This window comes from Pelobates fuscus, chromosome 6 (genome assembly GCF_036172605.1).
Source record: "Pelobates fuscus isolate aPelFus1 chromosome 6, aPelFus1.pri, whole genome shotgun sequence".
NCBI classification, from domain to species: domain Eukaryota; kingdom Metazoa; phylum Chordata; class Amphibia; order Anura; family Pelobatidae; genus Pelobates; species Pelobates fuscus.
Genome location: NC_086322.1, coordinates 43950908 through 43961718, shown reverse-complemented (window position 1 = coordinate 43961718; position 10811 = coordinate 43950908). Strand labels below are relative to the sequence as shown.

Genomic DNA, 10811 nt, shown 5'->3' with positions numbered 1-10811 from the left:
AATTCTGCACCCAACATGAAGGTTGAGGAAAATGGCTTAAAAATGAATTTTGTGGAGTACAAAGACAAAAAAAAAAGACTAACGACAACGGGTCTAGAATTATGATCGGAAGTCTCCTAGATTGTCATTCTTCTTGTCATGATTCTGTAGCATACAGTATGCAAAGGAATATTCTAAACCAAATGAAGCGCAATACGTTATAGACCAAATAAGTATGGATCCTCTAAGGAACCCAAAAATTAAGCATTTGTTTGTATCAAACATTTGCATAAAAAATAATAAAACAATTTTTTTTTTTTTAAAGGAAATGTTTTATTTTCTATTTTTTTCATTAGTAATAATATTGAAAGGTTCTTCTTCTTTCAGACTTTCTTGCTGATTCTCTTGTAGTTAATATCTTTCAAAGTCATTACCTGGAAAATTAACCAATAAGAAAAAACAAGACAATAAATGTATGTTGCTAAATATGTGGGTTAGGTTTTTTTATTACCATATACAGGATTCAATGATCGTAGCAAGCAGTAGATCCGTGACCATGTTCTAAGGGAGCTGGCAACCTCAAGTCGTTTACATACCTTATCGTTATTAAAGTACAGGCGTCATCATGGAAGAGGTGAATAACTATACATTGACATTAAGGAAACAAACACATGTAGTCTAAGTTGAACTAGGGCCTGGTTAGCGTATAGAAAGTTGTCCTATAGGATTCTGAATGTAATCACTACACAGTAAAATTTAATGAAATAACAACCTAAGTGTGACATTAAAGGGTTACTCCCTATAGCCGAACTAATGTAGAGAGGGACAGTTGTAACAATTTTTTTTGGGCCCACTCTAGCTCAAAGGTAACTAAAAAGGTAAAACCCCATTAGTTGTACAATACCCATGATGCTATATCAGCTGGTGGTCTACCATTTGCAGGATTTGTGCGTTTGAATTGTATCATGATTTTGCAAGTAGTATGTGTGTGTGCACGTATTTGTACGTACCATAGCCATTGAAATGCAGTAATGTACTTCTATGTAATGTTTGAATTTGAATACAGGGTTGTGTTTGTATGCAGTGTTTAAATGCTAGTTTACGTTTGTGTGTAGTATTGGTGTTGAATGTAGGGTTGTTTTCGTATATAATTTTGGCATTTAAAAGCCAAGGTGGTTTGTATGTAATGTTTGTGTTTGATTGCAAGGCTGTGTTTGCATGTAGCGTATACATAATGTACTTACACAGATATACATACACATTGACAGACACACAGATACACACACACACACACACACTCAGATACACACCTACAGACACACACAGATACACACAAATACACACACTGAGAAACACAAAGACACACACACTGACAGACTAGATACACACACTGACAAACACATAGATACACACACACACACATACATGTACTTATGTATAAATGTTTAGCCACTGTCTTGTTAACATACATTCTATGTGCAAGAGGCTTGACACCGTTGGTAGTGCATGGGTAACCCAGTGGGCCCTCTGAGTCGGCTGCACCAGAGGTAGTTCTGCCGCTGATTACTCCAACCCTTCTAACTTTATAAAAACAAACAAATAATGCCCTATTTGGCATTATTCTTTAGGTCCCCCTCGAATGCTCCAAGAAAGGAATTTCATGCAGTTTACTCACCTTAAATCCAGTGCTGGGTTAGATTAACTCTGGTTGTGCAATGTTTCAAGCTGAAACACTGCACGGGCAGTTTCCTTCCTCCATGACCACTTCAAAAAGCAAAGTGGTTATGGACGTTGGGGTAACCCTATAAGCTGTAAAAAAATAATAGAGAAATAACAGAGGATTTGGTGATTTTTCCCATATGGAAATCATTGCAGAATTTTGCAATTTGTTTGATAATTTACCATCCCTGACTTTTTAGTGTATAACCCACCCTCAGGGTTTAGGAAATGTCAATGTATTGTATTAGTCAATAGGAGTACTTAAGTACCAGAAACTGGTACTTTTCCATGCCCTAGCCAAGGTAATCCACCCTCTTTGTTCTCCACTTACAAAACGAAGAGAGACAAGCTAAGATGCTGTACATTACCCAAACATTCATGTTTGCTGCTTTCTAAAAGAGGTTATTGAGAAAAAATATATATACATGGGAAATGTGTGTGTTTGTGTCATTGTTAACAAGGAAAACCATTGTTGCAAGTTATTGAGTCTTGGCTCCAAAAGAGGTCTGTGTCATCGCCACTTGAATTGTAGAGAACTATAGATACATTCTAGATACATACATTGGACAGATACACTATTCTCGGCTGCTTAGAAATAATACTACAAATATATAATCTTACATTAATTAGTTTATCTCCATCCAACTCTGTGACAGTGGTGATGTCTTCAAGTTTTGTAATCAGCTTGTTCCCTTCCTGATTAACAACAGCCTACAAGACAGAAAAACAAGAAATGGAAGATTCAGTTTCATTGCCAAGCATATCACCAGTAAACTCCATTAACCCTAATATAGGGGGAAAAAACATTAAAAATCAAACTATAGAAATCAGGGAAAAATTTCCTTTGATCGTCATTGTGATCGTCAGTCAGACACTCAAATATTTCTGGCTTGGGCTCATTTAACTGTGATGTTTTTTACATGGTGCTGAAATATGGAGAGTGTATCTATGGATGATGTACAGATTAGAGCTCAAGTGAATCAGTGAGAACTGTGAGGGTTAGGCGCTGATGGCCAAAACAGCCTAATCTGGTTGACCGGGCAGGGGACAAGCTGTGAGTGGATGACCAACAGTTTCAGAGATAAGAATGACATAATATTATGAAAAGCGGTCTAGGTATTGTTTGTGTCTTAGATAAGAACAGTCCTCTTTATAAGGGGTACCTCTGATTGTCATGTAATATCATATTTGACTATGTAGGGCACAAAAGAGACCCCACCAAGAAAACCCACCAGTCCACTGGCAATAAATGTTGGGATGCGTTTTACGGGCTGTTACTCTAAGAATCTGGACACCACGTATGGAATTTGGTGAACCAGACTGTATACAACTATTATTGCAAGGGTGAGGTTAGGTTATAAATTTTACTCTGGGCTGTATATGTATTGTCATACCTTGACCTTCCCTCCTTTTATTGAGTCAAACTCTGCCTCTTCACCTATGGTAAACTCACTACGTTGAACCCTAGGTCCCGTAGTCACAGTGAAAATAAAATGTTTTCCATTCTGCACAACTTCCGTGACACTCTTAGCATGCTTCCCTTTCTCTATCAGTTCTTCGGGTAGACCTGGAAGAACAAAACACAAATTGTATTAGACCACATAACTGCAACAACAAAATATTAAAATTTTGTTAATGAAATAATATGATTTTGACAAATTAATCGAACCATCAATGTGCTTCGAATTAGATATAATTATGGTTGATTTTTTTTTTTTTTTTTACATTAAATTGCCTTTTAGAATAGCAGTACTTTAACTTAGGCATGTATTCATTTAACAGTGGAGTAAAGAGCTTTGAATTTGTTGCCAGATTGTCAGCTGTAGGTATAGAAAGTGGAACTGGTAAGGCAAACTGCATGCACATTTACATTGTATCCACAAAACATATATAGCAGCAGTTTGGATTTTTAAAATTCCTTAGATAAGACAGATTTAGGGACCAGTTTGGACATTATTAGCATTATTCTTATGATTACTGACATTTAGATATCACCAGCACACTCTGCAGTTGCTGTACAACTGAGAGAACAATACTGTACAAATACAGTGATCAATACAAAAGGTAAAGAGTCTGGAGCTGAGATCTATTAAAGATCTTTATAAAAGGTATTCAGCTAGGCAGTAGATAGACCTTGAGTTTAAAATGTGATAATTTTGATATATCAAACTTAAGTAAAAAATGATGTTAAAATAAAACAAAAAGAAAAATACGTAAATTGTAATAAATAAAAAAACAAAACAATAAAAAAAATCAGTCAATTTATTCTAGTTCCCTGTGGAGCCTATTTTGGGAGTAATTCCATCCAATCCCTTTATTATTCTGAATGTTCTGATTTGCCACAAACTGCAAAAAATAAAAAATAATACCAGATGGGAAAGATTAATTTTCATAACCAGTGAACTCTATCAACTATAAAAAAAACTCTATCATCTATTAAAAAAAAGTAAAATAAGCCAAAGAAAATCTATAGAAATTAGCAAAATATTTACTTAGATCACCTTTGTAATGGATCACTCTCACATCAAATAAATTCAGACTGGAGCCATCTCAACAGAAAACAGCACAGGTACATAGTATCACACCTGGTAGTAGGAAGATAGATTGATAGATAGACAGAGAGAGAGAGAGAGAGAGAGTGCAGTACAGCATCCGTTTCACGACACAGAGAGTAATTGGCTCTGTTTTTCCTCATTGCAGTTTAAAATGAATACCTTCAAATAATATTTTACTCATATCTACTCTTGTTTATACGTTCACTTTCTTGCTGAAAACTGAAAGCTTAGAACATAAAGAATCGCAATCTATGGCTCCTACGTCCTGCAATAGCATAGCTTACCAATGGCTCTCATGAAAGTTTCAAAGTTCTCTTGTGACTCGAGCTGGTAGGTTCCACTGAATGCCATCTCAAAGTCGTCTCAACAACTTCACAGAGAGAAGGAGCTAGAGAATGAGGTGTTCTAGCCCTTTTGCCTGTTTTTAACAGGTTTCATTTACCTGCGTCACCGGGGAGATGATGTCACAGTTTTTATAGCTCTACCCATACATTCACATTTTTACTACTAGAAGTTGTCACTTGTGTCATTAACTTGGTCTTATCTTTGACCCATTGGGTCACGATCATTAGCGTTCATCCATAGCCCACTACCGTCCCCTAAAATATTTTGTTTTCTTTTGGGAGGATCACAATAACTTGTCTTAAAGCCTACACTGATGAAGATGTGCAGTGGACTGCGGAATACTTTGTATTCTGAATATTTAGCAAAATACTTCTTGTATTTTCCAAAATTCAGAATTTTTACTTAATCTTTATAGACTTTTTTAAAATGAATATTATATGCCAGTAATGGTTGTTGATGTTTGTTTTAGTTTTGTTGCCTGGGGAGATTAGGAACATTCCATGAACTTTATCATAGATTGTTTAAAAAAATAAAAATAAAAAAAAACTCCCAGTCTAAGTTGTTTTAAACCTTGTCGACCTCTACTTAAAAAAAATGTATAAAGGTTGAACTATTCTCTTATATATATGTTCGAGTAATTTATATACTGCATTTACAAGGCTTCGTCTATTTAAACCAAATTCCACAGTAAGGATAGTCTCCTGTTTGAATTTTTCTTAAAACAAAATATTTACTGCCAATATGTTTCATAATATAATATAAGATTTTTAAAGCTGTTCCTCACGAATGCCCTGAACTGTGCAAATGTTATAGTAAACAATGACTCCCACACCCAAAGCACAGAGCACTTTATCCTGTATTTATCAAACAAATCTCAACTTTACTGACATTGCCTTTAGCATTTTATCTGCATTTTGTAATTGCTGCATCAGTTTTATTATCCATTTTTGCTTTCACCATTTTAGCCAAACACGTTTTGTTTTTCTTTAGTGGATGAAGATACTCAGATGGAAGTCCGTGAGACATGAGTCTTCTCTCCTTACTTTGAGCTGCAATGTTAATTCGCCTTTCCTGTAGTAGTTTTGGTTGCCTGTGTGCACTATCATCACTAAGATGTCAAGTTTGAAATATAGACCGAGATAGTGACAGGGCATACGGAAGGATAGAATGTTAATGATGAAGGAAATAGACAACTCACAGCATACATAAAAACACCCTATGTGGATGGATGTCGTAATAGAACTCTGTTGAGGACTTATAAGCATTTTCAGCATAAGATTCCAGTCGGAATTGTAAAGATTACATTTCCTATGATTACATGAGCTGCCTTTTAGCACAGTGTGATTACTAAATAAATAATGTCCCCTGCAACACCTAATGATGGAGTGCATCTCCATGACATGCGCATTGTCGTCTCTTTGGCCTATTCCAGTTATAACTAATTAACCTCCAATAAACACAGACACAAGGATTATTTGGCAAAAATATTCCACGGCTTTATTAAATTATAAATATATATAAGATAAGATATAAAATTTTAGAGGTCATTGTCACCAACATTTTAAAAGAAATCCCCCCAATTAACATAACTAAATACCCAGACAATGACCTCAAAACATATTTACATAATACAACCATATAACAGTGTAACATATCATAAATAACATAAACATTAACACAGCCACCCAGGGCAACCATTTCCAATTGTAGGGGCATACCAAGACACCCCTACACCATTATCGTAGCCACCAAGGGCATCCCTTTCCACTGTAGGGGCATACCAAGACACCCCTACACCATTAACATAGCCACCAAGGGCATCCCTTTCCACTGTAGGGGCATACCAAGACACCCCTACACCATTATCCCAGCCACCAAGGGCATCCATTTCCAGTGTAGGGGCATACCGAGACACCCCTACACCCCCAGGTTCGTAGCTACCGCCGAGCTCGAACCTACCACCAAATCTAAAGGTAAGTATTCCTCCTATCCCACTTACCAAAAACCGACCTACTACCAATTAAACTAAACCATCCCCCGCCACAGCACAGAGCTTGACCCCTCAAGCCTCCTGCGCGCCCCCACCCCGAATAAACAAAGCCTGCCTCAAACCCTCCTGAAAGCCCAAATTAAGAAAATCCAAACCCACCTCAGACAAATGAACCCCATCACGCCTGAAGTATACCGGCAACATATCCTCCAGCTCCCCGTGCCTCACTACTACCCCCTCAGATCTCTTGATAAAAATTGCCAGCAACTTATTGAACTTCCGTCTGTATCTTGCCATAGCTGCGAAATCCCTCGCATGGCGCCAATGGAAACGCGGTACCGTTTCCGACCAAACAATAACCACCCCGGGGAGCAAAGACCTCAACTTATCCACGTCCCTTTTAATCGCACAAACTAATTCCCTCTGCGGAACCAACCCAAAATCATTCCCCCCTGTGTGGAACAATATGAACTCGGGGACTTCCCCTTGCCCTATCCTCCTGAATAAATCCAAACACGTGTCTCTCCAACCATAACCACGAAAACCAAACCACAACACACGTAATACATCCAACGGAAAGCCGAGCTGCGTGCCTTGTTTCCGAACTGCAGCCCTCCGTTCAGCCCAGTAGACGTATGAGTGGCCTACTATCCATGCGACTCCACCTGAAATGAAAAGAAATAACTTATAACCACGGCCAACTTGAGTTGTACCGCCAAAACATCAACTTGATTCATAATAACAGGTCAGGTCGTACATATGAACGGAACCTAAGCGATTCCCATCTCCCAATTTTCTTAACCAACTCGTCCCCCAAGCCTAATCTCGCCGCCTCTGTGGCAGCCCCGATCCTGAACGAGTGGGTGCCAAATTGCGAGGGATCCATGCCCAAGCGCTCCAAACCCAACTTAAAGACCCTGGTGAATTGGAATCTCGACAACGCCGAGCCGTCAGCATGGCGAAAAAATAAACCCCGCCCCTCTGGGCAGGCTTCCACATATCGCTGAGCACAGCCCACCGGGCAAGCCTCCACCTGAGGTATAGCAGACAGCTTAATCTTCCGACCTCTCCCAAAGACATCAGTCTTCGAGCGCCTTAGCCGAATAGCTACTTCTGCTACCCTCAAGTCCACGTCCTCGAACTGAAGACCCCCTTGCCTAAGCTTACTCCCACTTACAATCTCACTCACCCGAAATGCCCCAAAAAAGGCCCATACAAAAGCCACCTTAAATAGCAAGACCTCAAACAGCGAGAAACACAAACTTGGCAAGACCCCCAGTAGCTGCAGAAACACTGTGAAAGACACCGGCCTCCTACTGTCAGGGACAGACTTCCCCTTGCGATAGCCCTTAACTGCCTGCCGCACAATAAACGACTTTGTCAAATCCTCCCACCCACGGAGCTTGAAGAGAAACGCCAGCGCCGCCAAGTTCCGGCCAACCACCGCCGGGGAAGCACCCCCTGCGAACAGCCGGCAGAGCAACCATAATAGAGTCTCGAGACGTACCTTTGCCGATACCATGTCCCCTGTACAGCCTACTGCTTCGTCCCACCTTTCCCACACTTTACTATACGCTGACCACGTGCCCGGAGCCAACGAATCTCTGATCAGTCTTCCAAGCAAGATGTCCCGAGCCGCCACATCGGATCCGGACATGGCAGACCCTCCCTTTGCGCGTTCGGAGCCTCCGCCCGAAATTTTTCCCACTGAAAGCGAGAAAGAGCATCAGCAATCACGTTTAAGAAACCTGGGACATGACGTGCACGAAAAACAATGTTCAACTGCATACAGTACAAAACAAACCGACGAAGCAAGCGGACCACTGGGACCGATGACGCTGACAGATTGTTCACAGCCTCCACAACAGCCATGTTGTCCGTAAAGAAAACCACTCTCCTATTGCGCAAAACCTGGCCCCACAAGGAGAGTGCCACCACCAATGGGAACAGCTCGAGAAAAGCCAAGTTCCGAATCAGCGGGCTGACTGCCCACCTTTCGGGCCATCTTTCCGCACACCACTGACCCGCGAAGTAGGCCCCGAAACATACACTCCCAGATGCATCGGTAAAGAATTCCAACTCGGGTGACTCAATACACTTTTCCCTGAAAAAGACCTTCCCATTAAAACCCCTCAGGAAGGTTTCCCATACACCCAAGTCCTCCTTGATCGGAGCCGTGACTCTAATAAAATGATGAGGTGACCGCACTCCCGCCGTGGCTTTGGCTAGGAACCGGTTAAATACCCTCCCCACTGGAATAATGCGACAAGCGAAATTCAACCGTCCCAACAACGATTGTATAGCACGCAGTGTCGCCTTCCTCGCCCCCCGCAACTCTGAAATAGCGTCGCGCAGAGACTCCAACTTATCCGCTGGTAACCTACATTCCCCGTGTCAATTTCAAGTCCTAGGAAACTAAGGCAAGTGACAGGCCCCACGGTCTTGTCGCGAGCCAGAGGTATCCCAAAAACCTGGCTAACCCATTCAAGACACCGCAACCTGAAACGGCAAGCGTCAGAGCCGGCCGACCCAACACACAAGAAGTCATCCAAATAATGGACCACAAACTTGGTGCCCGCCTCCTTTCTCACTACCCATTCCACGAACGTACTAAATTTCTCAAAGTACGCACATGAAATGGAGCATCCCATGGGCAAACACAGATCCACAAAATAGCTATCATCAATAAAACAACCCAGTAAGTGGTGACACATTGGGTGAATGGGCAAAAGGCGGAAAGCCGCTTCTATGTCCGCCTTAGCCAACAACGCTCCGCGTCCAGCTTCCCTTACCAGCTCGACCGCCTGGTCGAATGATGCGTAGGTGTCAGGATCGGGACAGCGATCCAACACGTAGAGTACAAACAGTAGAAAGATACGTATACCGGACCTTAGAATGGCCGGACTAACGTACAGATTATAATAGAGAATGGTCAGAGACAAGCCGAGGTCGAGGGAACGAGAAGACAGGTAAGCGAGAGACAAGCCGGGTCAAAGGGGTAACAGAGAAAAGCAGGGTAGTACAACAAGCCGGGTCAGAACCAAAGAGAAAACTAGAATACAAGAGCACTGAGTGACTAGACAAGCTAGAACCACGACAGGGCAATGAGCTGATGAGAGAAGCAAGCTTAAATACCCTGACTCCGGAGAGTAGACACGCCTCTGACGAGTCCTGATTAGATATCGGACAATTGAGTGACAGGTCGCTCGGGATTGGCGTCATGACGTCACGTACCGAGCGTCATGTTAGAAAAGGAAGTGGATCCCTCGCGGCCAGCGTTTAAGTGACCGGATGGACCGCGAGGAATGGAGGAAACGGCTCGTCTAGACGGATAAACGTCTAAGTCTCTACCTCTCTCAGAGGTAGAGACTTCAGGTACCCTGACAGTACCCCCCCTCTCAGATACGCCCACCGGGCGGAAGGAACCGGGACGAGATGGGAAGCGGGAGTGAAACGCCCTGCGGAGGCGAGGGGCATGAACATCCTCTTGAGGTACCCAACTCCTCTCCTCAGGACCATATCCCTTCCAGTTGACCAGATATTGTAGCCTCCCCCGGGAGAATCGGGAATCGATGATGGAGTTGACCTCGTATTCCTCCTGACCCTCCACCTGAACCGAACAAGGTGAGGAAACCGTAGAGGAAAATCTGTTGCAAATTAGCGGTTTCAGCAAAGACACATGAAAGGAGTTGGGGATGCGTAAGGCAGGTGGCAGAGCTAGGCGATACGCAACCGGGTTGATACGAGTCAGGACCCTGTAAGGACCTATGTAACGAGGAGCAAATTTCATAGAGGGAACTTTTAAACGAATGTTCCTAGTACTCAGCCATACTCTATCCCCAGGAACAAAAACTGGAGCTGCCCTTCTGTGCTTATCAGCGTGTTTTTTGAACAACATAGAATTATGCAGGAGAATTTGATGAGTCTGATCCCACAACTTCTTCAGATTGGCGACATGATCATCAACCGACGGTACTCCTTGGGAAGAAGAGACCGAAGGGAAAATGGAAGGATGAAAGCCATAGTTCATGAAGAAGGGGCTAGAATGAGTAGAATCACAAACGAGATTATTGTGTGCGAACTCCGCCCAAGGAATCAAACCGACCCAATCGTCCTGGTGTTCGGAAACAAAGCAGCGCAGATATTATTCAATCTTTTGATTGGTACGTTCAGCAGCTCCGTTAGACTGAGGGTGATAAGCAGAGGAAAAGTTCAATTTGATG

The 10811-nt window shown here is 42.0% G+C and overlaps 1 protein-coding gene across 1 annotated transcript; it reads right to left on the bottom strand.

The window, feature by feature from the left end:
- Positions 1-304: 304 nt before the first annotated feature.
- On the bottom strand, positions 305-4656 carry LOC134615322 (fatty acid-binding protein, liver-like). The gene is made up of 4 exons (XM_063459821.1): positions 4538-4656; positions 3093-3265; positions 2320-2409; positions 305-413 (listed from the first exon to the last, which is right to left on the bottom strand). Exons 1-4 carry the CDS (start codon positions 4602-4604, stop codon positions 363-365), a joined length of 381 nt encoding a protein of 126 aa, XP_063315891.1. The 5' UTR covers positions 4605-4656; the 3' UTR covers positions 305-362.
- Between the last annotated feature and the right edge of the window lie 6155 nt (positions 4657-10811).

Bases quoted from the DNA above. Each gene is read 5' to 3' on its own strand.
- LOC134615322 (XM_063459821.1), bottom strand. From the start codon at position 4,604: ATGGCATTCAGTGGAACCTACCAGCTCGAGTCACAAGAGAACTTTGAA. The intron at 3,266-4,537 runs GTAAGCTATGCT...TTGTTCTTCCAG, and splicing joins AACTTTCATGAGAGCCATTG to GTCTACCCGAAGAACTGATA. The intron at 2,410-3,092 runs GTATGACAATAC...TCTGTCTTGTAG, and splicing joins TAAAAGGAGGGAAGGTCAAG to GCTGTTGTTAATCAGGAAGG.